This window comes from Grampus griseus (genome assembly GCF_964374135.1).
Source record: "Grampus griseus genome assembly, chromosome: 8".
In the NCBI taxonomy this organism is placed as follows: Eukaryota; Metazoa; Chordata; class Mammalia; order Artiodactyla; family Delphinidae; genus Grampus; species Grampus griseus.
In genome coordinates, this window is record NC_139002.1 from 79,406,725 (window position 1) to 79,423,965 (window position 17,241).

The window sequence follows — 17,241 nt, forward strand, 5'->3', positions numbered from 1 at the left end:
TCTTTTTTTGGATATTGAGCTGCACAAGCTGTTTGTAAATTTTGGAAACTAATCCCTTGTCAGTAACATTGTTTGCAAATATTTTCTCCCATTCTGTGGGTTGTCTTTTCGTTTTATTTATGGGTTCCTTTGCTCTGCAAAAGCTTTTGAGTTTACTTAGGTCCCATTTGTTTATTTTTGTTTTTATTTCCATTACTCTAAGAAACAGATCAAAAATAGATATTGCTGCAATTTATGTCAAAGGGTGTTCTGCCTGTTTTCTTCTAAGAGTTTTATAGTGTCCAGCCTTACATTTAGGTTTTTAATCCATTTTGAGTTTATTTTTGTGTACAGTGTTAAAGAATTTTCTAATTTCATATTTTACATGTAGCTGTCCAGTTTTCCCAGCACTATTTATTGGAGATACTGTCTTTCCTCCATTTTACAGTCTTGCCCCCTTTGTCATAGATTAATTGACCATAGGTGCATGGGTTTATTTCTGGGCTTTCTATTCTGTTCTGTTGATCTATATTTCTGTTTTTGTGCCAGTATCATACTGTTTTGATGATTCTAGCTTTGTATTATAGTCTTACATCAAGGAACCTGATTCCTCCAGCTCCATTTTTCTTTCTCAAGATTGCTTTGTCTATTCGGGGTCTTTTGTATCTCCACACAAATTTTAAGATTTTGTTCTAGTTCTGTGAAAAATGCCATTGGTAATTTGATAGGGATTGCATTGAATCTGTAGATTGCCTTGGGTAGTATAGTCATTTTGACAATATTGATTCTTCCAATCCAAGAGTATGGTATATCTTTCCATCTGTTTGTTTCATCTTCACTTTGAACTATTTCTTCTTAATCCTGTTCCTTATATGCTTTTATAAAAGACTTTATTTTTTAGAGCAGTTTAAGAATCATAGTAAAATTGAGAGGAAGGTACAGAGATTTCCCATATACCACGTTAACCCACACATGACCCTCTTATCATTATGTAACGCCCTCATAACTTTCCTTTCTTCAAATGTTTTTTTTAGTGTTCTTTAAGGAAAGCTATTTTTTTCAAGTGAAACAATAAAAGTAACAATGCTCACTAGGCAAAAAATGAAAAATAGAAAGGAAATAACACATAACCCTCACTCTTATTATCCAAAAATAACCACTCGTGCTATTTTAAACATTCTAGGTTTTTTTTAAAAAAATGTATTTATCATATTACAGAAAGAAAAAAAGTAAAAAATCAGAAGTATAACAATGTACAAAATAAAAAGTCAAGGGGCACATCTACCATCTCTCAAATCATACCCTTTTCTCCTTTGGTAGCCTTGCTAATAATATCTTGAATTATACTGTTGTGTCCCTCAATATATTTTCTATGTATATACAAACACATATAAATTTTTTACATAAAATTGGTCATGATATACTTACTATTCTGCTATTCAATTCTGTTGTTTAACAATGTATTATGGATATCTTAAATTGCAGTGTATTTAGATCCAACTCATATTTTTTACTCAGGTGCATAGTATTACAATTTGGTGATTTAGCCAACTGTTCCCTTACTGAGAGAAAAAAATTAAATTAAGGATTTGAGGGACCCCTAAATTACTACTGGTTGGATTTAGCTACTTTACCAATAAGTGGATTGACAAGGTCAAAAGCTTTGATGATTTATTTGCTTAACTATCTGGATAATTTGCTAATAAGCTTTATCAATGGAATAAAGTGGTCACCCATATTTTTATATGTTATTGGAAACCACCCCTACTTTTTTGTTCCCACAGGACATGTCTTGTGATTAGTTATCTGAGGAACATCCATAGGAAGTACTGAACTATAACTCAAGGTGGCCCTAGCAAAACTAATCCATTTATATTTATTAAATCTCTTTTACTATGTATAAAATAAGAACCATGCACTGCCTTACCTCTTTATGAGGTAAGGATTTATTCACAAACTGCCTAGTGTTACAGAATTGGGCAAGTGGAATTCTGATCTCAGTGTCTACTGACTCCTTTAGTTGTGTTTCCTCTGGGAATTTTAACCCAGCATATCCATATCACTAGTGATTAATTCAATTAGGAAGTATTTATTGAAAAATCTTACAAACTCAAGTCTTGTGATAGGTTTTTATTAATTTAATTTCCTTGTGATTTCTCAAAATCTCCATACAAACAGAATGAATAAGTGACTGATTGTCATCTGTTCCCAGAGCAGTTTATACCTGCTTGCTATTATAATGCTGGTAGTTATTTTGCTCATGTATTTATAATTATTTCTTAATTCAGCAAGTAATTTTGACAGATTCCATGAAGATGTTGGAGATCAGGTGAGTTAAGCAGACCACACTCCTGCCTTCACTGAACATACAGTCTGTGGAGGAGTCAGTCATGAAAATGGTTTACTTGTAAAAGAGATATAACTTGGCTCACAGTCTCCACCTAGTTTTCTTGGTGGAAAGTCCAGATTCTCTTGTGTGTGTTCCTCTCCCTCACTCCTCCAAGTTTTCCCAAGAATAATACTGGATGTTATTCATCCAAAAGGGGTTTTGTTTTGCTTTTAAGGGAAATCCATTCATTCTTGAGCTCCCACTCTTCAGTTACTGCCAAAAGATTCCCATTTTTCTTTAAAAAAACATCATGTCCCATTTTTTTTCTATTTTTTCTAGAAAAAGAGTACACATGTGTACCTTTGTTCCTGGACAAATGGCTTTTCATTCTAGGTTCCATAATTACAGCTCTTTTAAGTTCACATTCACATGATTAGGATTTGGTCCCCACAGTTCAATAAAGTACCAGGACAGCTGGGCAGAAAGAGTATTCAACCTCAGCTGCACATTTCATTGGAATGACCATCCCCACAAACTGTAGCCATCGTGTTCATACAAGTTACCAGGCTCTACTTCCCCTTTCCTTCTATTTACCTCCTTATAGAGATAAATGACTTATTTTTCTGACAATGGGAAGAGTTAAGGCTACCCCAATTCTGCAGAATAGATAATACTAGTTTTGTGTCAGAGTTGAGGAATTGGTATATCTTCCCTCCAGAAAGGCCCTAAAAGCCATATGAAATTTGATCCAAAAATCTCTAAGGAACTCTGCCAACCCAAGCAAAGGAGACTGCTGCAAATTTTTTTTAAAAAGTCTTGTTATTACTCTTTCCACTTGACTAGTACTTGCATATCTAAGAGGATATTTAGGTGGCTTTGCAAAATAAAGCTATTCTAATCCAAGGTGATTTTCAATCTCCACTTATTAATATAAAGTCTAAAATCCTTCCTTACAATACCCTTTATAAGTTCAAATCATGTTAAGTGACCTAAAAGAGAAGCAAATGGTGCTAGAATGGCTTATGAGGAGGTCAGTAATCTAATCTTGAGGATGAGGGAAGACAAGAAGGAAAGGGAGAAGTAAAATCAAAGAAACAAACTTTGAACTGAGATTTGGAAAATGAAATAGTTAAAGTAGGTGGATAAAAGGGATAGATGTTTTCATCTGTGAAACCAGTATTGAAATCTGGTTTTCAATACTGGCTGCACATTAGAAACCCCTGGGGATCTTTTAAAACCTTGATGCCAGACTCCACCATAGCGTGGATCAACTGAATATCAGTATGGTGGTGGGAGGAAGAACACTGGTATTTTTAATACCAGAAATAAAATGTACTAAATGAGTTTGGAAAGAATGGTTAGGGTTAAGTAATTCCATTTTGTAGTTTAAGACTTTTGATGATTTTCTTAGAAAAAATGGGAAGCTGCTGAAAAATTTAAGCAGGCAATATCATGACCATATTTGTTTTCAAAAATGAAACTTTAGATTGCTGAAAAGAGTATAGACTTAAAAGCAAGACTGGATATGCACAGAGATCATGGGTGGCATTAGAAATGGAGAGAAATGAATAGATCTGATAGATATTTAAGTTAAAATATAGATATTTGGTGGTGGTTTGGATATGGTAGAAAGAGAAAAGATTTCAAGGATAACTTGAGCTTGTGACTTGAGCAATTTCTTTAATCATTCAAGGAACATTAATGAAGTACCTATTATATGCTTCATTCTGGGGACATATAGAAACCAAGATAAAAATGGGCCACGTTCTCATGGGAGGAAAGAAACCATAAATATATAAGAAAATTAAATAGTAAGGAATATTACCGGTAATTAAAACAGAATAGTATTATATAGAGAGTGTGACTAAGTAGCTATGTTAGCATGTGTGATGTGAAAGAAAGTTATCTGAATGAAAAGGAGTCCATCATGTGGAAGATAAGGGAACAGAAAACTATTTGCAGAAGGAATAGCCAGTATAAAATTGCTGGCCATCAGAAGAGAGCTAATTTGGGGAGAAAGTGGAATGGGATTTTGGGACGGAAGATCCTAAGCTTGTAATTGAGGTACCATTGAGAAGTAGAAGTAAAAATGTTTGAAATTTGTGTCTAGAGCCCAAATTAGGAGTCTAAACTGAAGGTAAATGCTTTAGCCTTTATAATATAGATGGTAATATAAGCTGTGTATTAGTACGAAATCACTGGAGAGAATGGAAAAAAAAAAAAAAGAGCCTAGGAGTGAGCCTGTAAAAAGTAGGAAAGGAAAATAGACAGTTAAAGCAGTTGGATGTAGGTGGAAGAAGAAGCGATGAGGAGTCGCAGGGAAGATTGGTTTTCAGGGTAAAATACGCTAAGAAGTCAAGTAAGACAAGAAAGAGGCCCAATTAGTTGGAGAATGTGATCTTTGGTGAAATCAGTGAGAATAATTTCTCTGAGGAGATGGACTTGGAAGCTAGACTGTCATGAATTGAAGAGTGACTAGATAATGGAAAAATAGAGGCTGCAGCAAATATCATCAACCAACTTGCTCATCTGTGAATGGGAGGATGAAGAGCAAGAGCCAGAGAGGGAAATGAGGTCTCATGAGGTTTCACTTCTTTCTTCCTGTTTTCATTTTTTCTTATATGAGATGTTTAAATGATGATGGGGAAGATCCAGGAAAGAAGGGTGAATGGAGAGAGGCAGGAAGAGAAGGGAAGAGAAGGAAAGGGAAGAAACGGAAGAGAAAGATCAAGGAAACAGAAGACAGATGAGATAAAAAATTAAAAGGCTTTTGGGGAAGGATGAAGGGGGAGATCCAGTAGAGAGTTAGAATACCAAGTGTAATATCAAGGAAAATTAAGATTTCTAAATTGTATATTAAAGTTAACTTTCTACAGTTGTTTTAGTTGCCAAAGATATTTTTACTTATGTTCCTAATTCTAAGAGTAATGACATTGATTTTTTAAATGGTTGAGTTAATTAGGACTAAATTAATTATCACAATGTTAACGTGTAAAATCAACCTGCTATGACAAACACAGTTTAAGTGAACAAAACATGTTTATATAATAAGCGTGCTGGGTCTTCCCTGGTGGCACAGTGGTTAAGAATCTGCCTGCCAATTCAGGGGACACGGGTTTGAGCCCTGGTCCGGAAAGATCCTGCATACCGTGGAGCAACTAAGCCCGTGTGCCACAACTACTGAGCCTGTGCTCTACAGCCCACAAGCCACAACTACTGAGCCCACGTGCCACAACTACTGAAGCCTGCATGCCTAGAGCCCATGCTCTGCAACGAGAGGCCACCACAATGAGAAGCCTGTGCACTGCAACAAAGAGTAGCCCCTGCTCACCACAACTAGAGAAAGCCTGTGCGCAGCAACAAAGGCACAATGCAGACAAAAATAAATAAATAAATTAAATAAAATAAAATAAGCATGCTAACATTATATCATGAAAAAGTATTGTCTTAAAATTTCCACAAGATTGTTTGACACTGTTTATATTGACTTTCTATTGCTGCTTAACAAATCACCACACATTCATCAGCTTAAAATAAAACCCACTTGTTAGCACACAGTTCTGCAGATCAGAAGTTTGGGCATGGCATGGCTGAGCTCTCTGCTCTGTTTCTCACAAGACTTAAATCATTGTGTTGGATGGGCTTGCATTCATACCTGGAACTCAGGATACTCTTTCAAGCTTATGTGGTTGTGATAGGATTCAGTTTCTTGTGGTTGTAGGACTGAGTTGCCCATCTCCTTGCTAGCTATCAGCCAGGTACCTCTCTCAGCTGCTAGAGGCCATTCTCATTTCTTGCCACATGCCCCCCACCGTTTTTCGCAAGGGAGACTCTCCCTTGTGTCCCTCTGCTCTTTTGAATCTCTCTTGCCAGGAAAAGCCCAGTCCTTTTTAGGGACTTATCTGCAGTGGAAGACAATATCTCTTTTTTAAAAGCAAATGTGCCTTATAATAGAACTTAATCATGGGAGTGAATATGCCATAATATTCACAGATCCTGGAGATTGTACAAGACACGGACAGTAGGGCATGAGGATCTTAGAGGACTTCTTAGTATTCTGACACTATTAAAAAAAATCAATATCATGTATCGCCCTTTTAAGCAAACAGACATAGAAAGATACTTAACTCCATGATTACAAGATAGAACCTAGATATATTTTTAGTTTAAACCTTGTTAATTGATGACTAACTGGTATCTAAATACTTGTAGCTATCTGAACTATCAAATCCAGCGTTTTGCATTATCATAAACATTTATTTCTTCTTAAAGTTTCTACTATTATAGGCTGTGGGCTTTGTTTGCAACTTAATTTTAATAACTATTAAATTGAAAATATTTAGGGCTTGTGGCAGGTGGAAAGGGAAAATGAAATTGTGAAAATGTCAGCAAGTATTGGATTTGTTAGCTGAAAAATGGGAGTATTCCCTAGGGAACAAGTTCCCATTTTTAAAATTTATATTCCCCAGTTAAGCACTGAGCCTGATACAGAGTGCATCTCAAATCTTCATTAAATTGTATGTTGATGTGGACAGTTTCTAGATAATCACATCATCAGAGATAATGATCCATATTTGAAGACTGTATAAATGAATAGGTAGATGATCTGTAACTGTCAGGATAGGTGCTTTGTTATCCAAGTGTATTTCCAGATTATATCAGCATTTTGTCTTTATCTTAGACTTAATACGTGAGCTACCATATTCTTTTTTTTCTTTTTTCAGCTCTCTGCCACCAACTTGTAAAGTGACTGTGTAAAAACACATTTTAAAATTTCCTTTTCTCTCAAGAATGAATTTTCTACCTCTTGGGAATTTTGGATGGAATAATTAAATAATAATGTGATGTGTGAAGGCGGTGGGTGCTTTGTTCCCTTGGAAAAGCCTGCCTGCATCAGAGCTAAACAGAATAGTGCCAGATTGAGAGCTTCTGATTCCAAGGGTGAAAGTAATTTTTCTCCCTGCCAACACCAGCCCTTCGCCAACCTCCTGCTCAGTAGCTGCAAGAAAATAAAACTACTTTTGTTTTTTGTTTTTTTGGTTTTTAAGTAGAGGTACAACAAAAGAGAAATTAAGTTGAGGAAATTATAAGAGAAGACAATTTACGTTGCTTGGAAAAGATATATATATATTTTTTAAGTTAAGACATACAAAATTAGAAATGTTCTAGCTGTATGTGCACTCAGCTTGACGTTTCATTCATCAATGGTAGAATTAATGAAGTAACATCCTTCTAAAGTATCTCCTTTATTTGAGTGTAATAGATTTTTTCATATCTTAAGGGTTGACAGGAATGAATTAATAATCAGTGATAAGCCAGCTATTCATGATGCTAATTTGAATCCTGACGTAAGACCTCTTCCAGAATAATTCTGGTTTATTTGCTTTCTTGTCTTCATCATCTCTTGCTTAGGTACACGTTACATAGAATGTGTACTCAAAGTAAGTTAACTCATTCATTCATTCATCCACTCAACAAATGCTTAGTGACTACTATGTGCCTGGCATAGAACTAGGTGCTCAGTAGACATAAATGAACAAAGTGAAAATCCCTTCTCTCATGGCATTTACATAAATAGACTCATTCATTAGAAGATAATAAGTACTATGGGAAAAAATAGAGCAAGGTTAAGAATGGTGGGGTGAGGGCAGGAAAGTCATAGTAAGTGACCAAATGATGGAAGTAGAGTGAATGAGAGGGAGATTAGTAGGAGAGTGGGTTCACAAGATATTGAAGGTGAAATTATAAAAGGCTGAGTAGGTCATTGGAAAAACTTCGGCTTTCACTCTAATTGAAATGGGGTTCTGAGAAGTTATATGATTTGAGTCACGTTTTAAAGAATAACTCTGGCCATTGTGCTACGAATAGACTATTGGGGGCAAGAATGTGAGCAAAAGTTATATACATTATTTCCTCAAGCATAGCTAAAGTGTGTAAACTTAGTCTGAATTCAAAGGCCTTTAGATATTTAACACCTAATATGACTTCTGTCATTGTTAATTTTTTTTATCATTCTTTATCTTTAATTTAAAACAAATATATTTGAAGTAGGAAAGTCCTTTGGAAATTGCACAGGAAGCACCTTTTGCTATTTCCCCCTGGTGATTTGAAAAATACCTAGTACCTCAATAAACTATAAAGAAAAAATAACACATGGTCTAAAATTTTGGAAATTCTGTTTACTTTATTTACCTTCTCGGATATTTTAGCAAGTACATGCATATTAAAATGTCTCACAAGTCCTCTAGTGAGAAACCCTAAATTGTCTTGACCTTGGAATGATCCCCCCTTTTTTCATAATACTTCAGGGAACAAACACTTCCAAATGCTAGTCTGTGAAAGTGCCTGTCCAGTGTCAATGGTGATCAGCCTGCTGTCTACAGCTGAGTATTATTCCAATGATTGTCCCGTGGCTCTCTAATAATACTGTTTTAAAATGTGGGTACTACAAATTTGAAATATGTTCTGGCAAATTCATGAAATTAGCCATATCTAAAACATAGTTTTTTGAATATATGAATATAAAATTGTACAGTTTAATTTTTAAATATATAATTTTAAATTAGACTGATAAATTTCTTCCATACTTTTGAGCTTTTAAGATTGTTATGTTTCTTGAGATGTTCCATCTAGTTGAAATTTAAAGGAAGAATGTTAACCGAGTGGAGTCCAGTTGTAACCTGACATGTTGTGCCTAAATGGAAGCGAAGAGCAGTTCTTCCTTGACGTAATTCAGCTTCTCTAATCATTTGAGGAATATGCTCTGTGGAATTCAGTGCTACAGTGGCCACAAACTTCTTTCTTGCTCTATGGGCCTCAGCTATTGTAGGAATTTCGGAAAATAACTGTCTAGGCTTTTTTTTTTTTAAGTATAATATGAACATTAGTGATATATAATGACAAAATGGTCAATTATTTAGTTACTTATTTTAGACTACTGGACCAGATCTGGGAATCTTGATGATTATCTGGTTCAGAAAGGCATCTGATTCTCTGTTAGTGGTACGAGAAAAATATTCAGAACAATGGAATCCAATTCTGGGAATTCTTAAGAATTAGACCAGAGTACTCAATTTTGTTAAAAGCTCCTTAGCTAATTCTGATGCACACTTGATTTTGCTTAAAAACCTCTTGTCTAGATCAAAGACACAAAGTCTTATGATCTCTTGCAGGAAACAGTATACTAACCTGTTAAGGTTCGAGTAAGCGTGCAAATTTGACAGCTCTGTAAGGCTAGAGACTTGTAGGATTTATACTCTGTTTATCCCCAGGATTTTCACAGGACCTCGTTTTAATTACAGGAGTAATTACTCAATAAAATGTGCTAGAAGAATAAGTGAATGAATAACTGGTAGCAACTGTCAGTGTTGTTTTTACCACTACCACCACTGCCCTCCACCCCGCCACCCCAGAGCAGGAATGAGAGGATCATGAGAAGGTGTCAAACAAGAAGAACTTCAGATTCCTAATGGGCTCATGATTGTTCTGATTAGGGATTCTGGATCTTGATAATGATCAAAGGAAGAAAATGCACTAACTCACATGGATGATTATTACTTGCATTCAATGGCATTATTACATTTTGATTAAGGTATTTCTGTATTAAGAAATTTTATTCATATAAATTCCTTTTAAATGGGTGATAATGATTCATGTGTAGGCAAGGGGAAAATGTCCTTCCCTCTCAGATCAAATTGTGGCATGATATTATCAGCTCTAAGTGGTATCTGTTCTGCTGTCCTTTGCAGCCAGCTGTTGCAAACCCGGATATCATGTTTATTAAAATTCATATTCCATGGGACACGCTGTGCAAGTATGCAGAGAGGCTGAATATCAGGATGCCCTTCAGGTACTTTCAAATTTTATTTCATTCTATCTCAATGTATATTAAGATGAGCCTGTTTTTTGAAAAACTTGAGAGCAATCAATGTAATTCTTTCTACAGAAGAAATGCTTTTTCTTCCAAAGTTTAGCTTACCTTGGACATTTATCTTTCCTTCTAATTTGCTTGCTTAATGTGGTAAGTGTTCTGGTTCCCAGCTATATCATTTCTAGCTGGACTTGACTAGAGGGAGGGGAAAAATAGTTGTTTTCAAATTTTAACTTACAATTCCCAAGATCAATTTCACTTCTTATTTAATATAGGTAGATGGGACTCTTATTTTTGTGAAACTCAGGAAATGTAAGTGTGTTGCATCCTTATGTGTACAAATACAGTGTTCTTCTTCTGTATAGCAGTTAGCAAGAATCATTCCTCAGGTGGAATTCGACCAGATGGTTTCTTAGCTCTGTCCTCAATGCCAAAGGATAAATGGTAATAAAAGGCCTTCTCAGTTCAAAGATTTTTCAGTCCTTCCTATAGGCAAGCAAAAATTGAATAGATGTGTTTCCCCATATTGTGTGTTTTGTGTTATATGCAGAATCTATCATTTTCCTCCATGATCTCTCACAATAAAATTCAAGTGTTTCTACTATGTGCAAAGTTTTAACTCACATTGAAGATACGAACATTTACACTTTTTTGGAGCTCAGTATGCTTTATCAACTGCTAAGAAGGTTTAAAAATGTCTAGGGTAACAAGATACCAAGTAAAAGAACCTCTAGATAATGAATATGAATGAACACTAAGAGTGCAATTCAAAAATATGGAGAAATTTCTCAGACCTGGTGGCATGGAAGAGGCCAACTCTGTAAGAGTGCTGACAGCCTCAGGTCTCATGACAAGCCTCTGCAGTATTCAAGATGAAATATGGGATGTTGATCACTGTCTTTTTAGTCACCTGAAACACCTCAGGCTTTGGAAGATGCAGCCACAGTCATTGCCCACAAAACAGAAATTGATTAAGTGTTGGCAACTACAGAGGAATCTTACTGTGACAATATTAGAATTAGATACCTAAATTGACTCCCATTCCTGCTTGGGTAAAAGTTTCAAAATTCTCTGTACAGATGATATTTATAAGATAGGTAAATAATACCTCGAAGAGCTTGGCAAAAATAATAATAATAAAATAAAAAACAAAAGAAAATGAGTAAAGTCTTTTGAATTCTCTGGCACCTTATATAAATTATTAATAAGATACCTACAAAAACCTGAAGTTTGTACATTTTTATGAAACTTGGTCCCTGAAAGAAGCAAGTAAGGACCTATGAGATATTATTTGTATTATGATTAGATATTTTGGAGTCTACAGAGGACTGTTTTTAATTCAGGTCATTCTACTGAACCAAACTTGAGAGTACAACTAGGTAAGTATACACTGTGCAACTCTTCATGTCTTGAGTTTTGAGGAATTTTTTCCTGTTGACACTACGTCTCCTTCTAAAAAGTCTTGTGAAATACATGCCTGTGACTTATTACAAGCTGATAATGGGAGAATACTTGCCTTTGCTCTATCTGCTTTCTTCTTGTTTGGTCTGTATATATGCATGCTACACAAAATCATGCAGAATTAAAACAATGAGCTTCATTTTAACTTATGAAGTTATCAAAGACTTTCGCAAGTAGTACTCTTCAAACCTCGCATAGATATGGTGAATAATCACCTCTATTGATTTATGGGTGAGAATCAAATTTCATAAAATATTCTGAAACTGAATTTAAAATTATTTTCTGAGACTTAAAACTTTTCATAACCACTTTTTATCTTAAGAAGATAATTGAAAAATATGTAAAAACATTCCCTGAAGTACTATTTATAATTATGAAAAATGGAAATATCTCCTATGTTCAATGGTAGAGGATTTAAATAATTTATATATACCCTTGCAATGCGATATAATTCATTTATAAAACAAATGGGTACAAGGATTTATTAATGATTGTAGTGAAATAATAAATTTAAATAAAATGTGAAGGATATGCATGTATTCATACAATGAGATTTCAACAATGTAAAATGAATAGAAATAAAATTAGAAGAAAATATAATATGCTAAACATGATTGCTTCTGATGGGTGGGACTGTGGGTCCCTATTATTTTATTTGTTTACATTCTTACAAAATTATTTTAAACGAGTTCTATTTTGACTGCAGGATATAAACAAAGATGCAAAAGAAGTGTGACACCCAAGACAATAACCTACTTTCTGATATCAGGGTGAAATTGCTAAAACATTCCAAATTAAGCCTGATTTCACATACCTTTATCCTGCCCCTATTCCTGTGATTTCACCATTGTTTCTGAGCAGAGGTATAGTTGAATTTTTGCACAAACTAATTTCCTTGTAGATCTAAAAGGAGGAAACCCTTAGAGACCATCACAAAGTGTGCCATTTCAGTGGATTTCAGTATTCAGTTGCTCTTCAGGTTAACTGAACATTGTGTTAAAATATTCCATCAAAAAAAGGAGCATATCTTCCACTTATCTCCTCTGGACTTTATACAAAGCACTTGTTTGCCAGGGGTCCGAAAGAGTGAATCCTTTTTTGCTATCCAAGGGGGAATTTGTCATCATTTGATTCTTAGTCCCTGGCAAAGACACATTATTAATTTGAAATTATACTTTCATTCAGTGAAAAAGTAAATGTTGGTTAACATGTTTGCTTTACACCAAATATTTGACATTCATAATTTCAAAGATGGTTTTCCTTTCTTTGTCAATATACTTTCAAAGTATGTCCATTCTGCTGTAGTTTATAGGGAAAAAGTCTTACAAAGACGATGGCAACGGAATCTACAGCATCACACATTTCATACAGCTCATTCCACCATCTCAGTTGGATTTTATTAATTTTAAAAATTGAAAGTCTGTTAGAGCACATTGACCTTTTTCTCTCATTTCCCTTACTCTTGACTTTTTCAGATAAATTTTGAGGAACTCTGACTTTAATCAATATTCTCATAACTTTGTTTTTTTTAAAAATCTGTATCAAATTTAATTATTTGTGTCTTTAACTTAGCAGTTCATTAAAAACAATTCCCTTACCAGACTGTGTCTCCAGTTTGTATAAATTAGGTCCTAGGTCTCCAATCTGTGTGCCATAGTGTCCTATTTCAACGGAAGTTTTGAATAAGATGTTTTCTTCAGTTGATGGTTTTGCTTTTTATAAATGACATTCATTTTTATTTTCTGGTAAGATTGCATTTGAAAGAAGAGTTCTGATACATCCAAAGAAAGAAATATGAAAACCATGAAATGTATACACTTACTGTCTCTTTTTATTGATGATGTGGCTCAAATTTCTTCTTTATGATATGTTTTTCAAGATAATGTTCACAATTTCCACATTACTGAAATTTTGGAAAATGCCATTGTGATTCTTTTGATTTAATAATATAAATATTAGAAAATATACAGCTTTTCCTCAAAGTTTGTCAAAGGAACACTGGTTCCAGAGGATGTAAAAGAAAAATATCCTGTGACCAAATATGTTCCTGAATTTCTAAGTTAAACAATAAGTTTATTTACTGTAGGAATTTTTAGAGAAGTGGTTCTCAGTCTTCAGAATACATCAGAATCACCTGGGAAACTTAGTAAAAATGAAGGTCCCTAGAAGCTACATCCAGAGATTCTGGCATATTAGGTCAGGGATAAGATTGGGCATTTTTAACAAGCATCCCAAGTGATTCTGTTACAGTTGATAGAGAAATATTGTCTTGAAGATTTTTAATATTTTAATAATTCTTATAATTTTTATAAATTCCAACAGACAGTTACACAGAGAAGTCTTTCCTTAATTTCCATCTGATGATGAATTTTTTAAAATCTTAATATGATGATGTTCTTGGGAAAACAGTTTGAGAAATGCTGGAACTCAGAGTTCTTTTAGAACATATTTACAGATCAGTTTAAATAATAGATGTAGCATTAACTAACTCCTTAGTAACCAACTTCTGATTTATTTATAAGGTACACCTAAAATTTGGGATAGCAGTCAGCTCATAAAAAGAGAATGTTATTCAAGCATAGAATAAGTGGCAAAGTGTTTTCATGATTACCAATTCATTTTCCAAATGTCAACTGTTATCATATTTAGGAACATATATATTGTGTTAAAAGTAAAATATACAAGAATAACAAAGAACTTAAATAGGAAAAATACATATCTTTTTTCAAGACAAGATTTTTTAAAGATTTATGCATAAAAACATATCCGTGCTTGACTATTCCATGTATATATTCAGTGTTGAAACCTATATATTGCATTTCAGAAAGAAAAGCTGCAAATTTATTCAGAAAAAAATTATTAGAGTTATAACCCTTCCTTCAAAAGTTTTCTGGTAACTTACTGTATGAACTTGAAACTTCAGCATTTTATCTAAATTTTATGCTTGATATTCTGCATGTGTAGAATTTTATATACATAAATTTTCTAGCTATTTCTTTTCTTGATTATTTTTCCAAAGTAGATATGGCTTGCGTATTGGACTTGATGTTTCCAAACTAACCAAGAAATTTTGGAGAGTTAAAATAGTCCACATTTTCTAGTTTTTATTCTATCAGGAAAGACATAGCCTGTGTCTTGTACATTCCAGAAATATCAATTCCCACATTCATTACTTTTCTTTTGATTCAAAGGTGATTCTTATTCATTCTTACCCTTCTCTCACATTAAATTGGTTAAACATATTTTAAGGTGATTCAGTCACCCTGTAGCTTCTCAGGTTGAGTCCAAAGGTGGGGTCAACCTTCCATCTTTCCTCAAGCTCCTCCTCCCACAAATATTTTAATCATAGCAAATTTGGGGGAAAATTTTTTAAAACATTAAGAACAACCTTTTATCACAATTGGGATTAAACTTAGATCACTTTTTTATGCACAGGATATCTCACTCAAAAATAAAATAATGTAACAACATACAGGGAGCCCAAAATATAGAATAGATAACAGTGCAGTAGCTTTGCTTGACAAGGAGCAGGGACCCAGGGTCGCACCCATGTGACCGTCTGTCCTTCTCATTTGGCCACACAGACATCTCCACAAGTGGCCACTGGCTGTGTGAAACAGTGGTTGGAAACAGTGATGGAGATAAGCATTTACTTATAATTTTGAGCGGTTGTTGTAATAGATGGGTAAGTAGGTAGGTAGATAAATGCTGTCTTGATGCAAGGTGTAGAATGGAAGAATCTTTCAAATGAAAAATTAAGGGAAAATAAAGAAAACTCTGTCCATGAACAATATGCAGTTAATAAATTATGGAGTGAGGATAGTGGGTAGGAAATAATTTGGTCCTGCAGGCTCATTTATGCAGAAGAACTAAGGAAAACTGCAAGTTATTATTGACTGCATGAACTAAAGGTACACTTGTATATGTTGGGGAAATATAATTAAAAACAAAATCTCCTCCAACCAAGGAAACTTCTCCACAAACATAGAAGAGAAAGATAACCCTTTAATCACTGAATAAACATTAAACCAGAGTGCAACATGCATCACAGGCAATTCACTGAGATTGCAAATACAAAAAGAAATCTCACCCTTTTCTATAGCCAAGCAGATACACCCATTACAGGCATGTCCTCAAGATAAACAATAACCTAACCGGTCCTCAAGTAAGAGGACTTGACAGCACTAATTGTCACACATAGTTCATCCTAGATTTGACTGGTAACTAGGGTGTTAGTTAATTAGGAAAAATGAGTCTCTTAATTTTATTTGTTCTTACAGTATAAGCAGTTTAAAAAATATGTGTATTCATCTTGTATGACTTTCTTCCTTCACTTGTTCTTATTTCTCCCAAAGCATTTCAAAAATAAAAAAGAAAATGTTTGAGAGAAATATTTCAAAATAGCAGCAATAAAAAGAATGTTTTATCCAAATGCCACCTTGTTCTTTTATATTATTCCTTACCATATCCACAACTGATCATTATAACCATAATCTTTATCTCCTCTTAATCACATTCCTAGATTTTTTTGATGCTGAAAATTATTTTAAACCAATTTCTACATTTGTAGTTTTTTAAAGTGATACCTTATTTAGTAAATGTTTATTAAATTCAGAGTGCCCTCAGGCACTGAAGGAAATAAATGCAACTGTGAATTAAACAAAAGCCCATTCATTTATTCATCAGCCATCGGAATGCTTACTATTTACCAAAGAATGTGCCAAGTATACACAAAGTCAGATGAACTGAAGCTACCGTCTTCAAGAAACCCAGTCTCCTATAGAAGATAGTCATTGAACAGTTATATAATACGAGGTAAATAGTGCAAGAGAGTACTTTGTAGAGGAGGTTCAGAGAGAAGATGGGTTTATAGTACAATAGGGATTTTTTTAAACATCTTTATTGGAGTATAATTGCTTTACAATGGTGTGTTAGTTTCTGCTTTATAACAAAGTGAATCAGCTATACATATACATATATCTCCATATCTCTTCCCTCTTGTGTCTCCGTCCCTCCCACCCTCCCTATCCCACCCCTCTAGGTGGTCACAAAGCACCAAGTTGATTGAATGATGTATGCACACAAACCTGTGTATGTCTGATAAAATGAGGGGGGGGGTGATATTTAAAGTGTGAGTTTAGGCTAGACAGAGCAAACCTTGAAACTCCATATCTGAATTTAGTGTTAGAGTATTGCAGAGACAACTTAAAAATTCTTTTCTAGGATTATGACTGGTGATTGCAATGAAATATGGTAGCTCAGAAGGCTTTTCAAGTTTTCTAAGCAGTTAATAACACAGGACTAAATATCAATTGTCCTGACTCTCGGCCCTGCTTTCTAGATACCACACCATGGAGGAGTTTTCTGATTCTCTGGAATGGGTTTTGGTGGGTGGGGATAAAGAAGCATTTTAGAAGGCCCTGAATGAGATTCCTGAGCTCCAAGATGTGGATTTATTGAGAATCTTTTAGGAGGTGAATTAACCTCTGTCACTAGAATATTTAGTTTCTCTAAAATCAGAATGCTACACACTTACTTAAAACACTCAATATCTTCCTATAACTTTTCACCCAAAAACCTTAGCATCAGTGGTAAGACCCTT

At 34.4% G+C, this 17,241-nt stretch overlaps 1 protein-coding gene across 1 annotated transcript in view; it reads left to right on the plus strand.

Annotated features, from left to right (window-relative positions):
* Positions 1-17,241, plus strand: part of ANO3 (anoctamin 3) — a gene marked incomplete at both ends in the record, with an annotated part of 413,216 nt that overhangs the window by 289,977 nt on the left and 105,998 nt on the right. Inside the window, 1 exon segment of the mRNA XM_082660958.1 lies at positions 10,057-10,157. Coding sequence (XP_082517084.1) covers positions 10,057-10,157 — 101 coding nt within the window.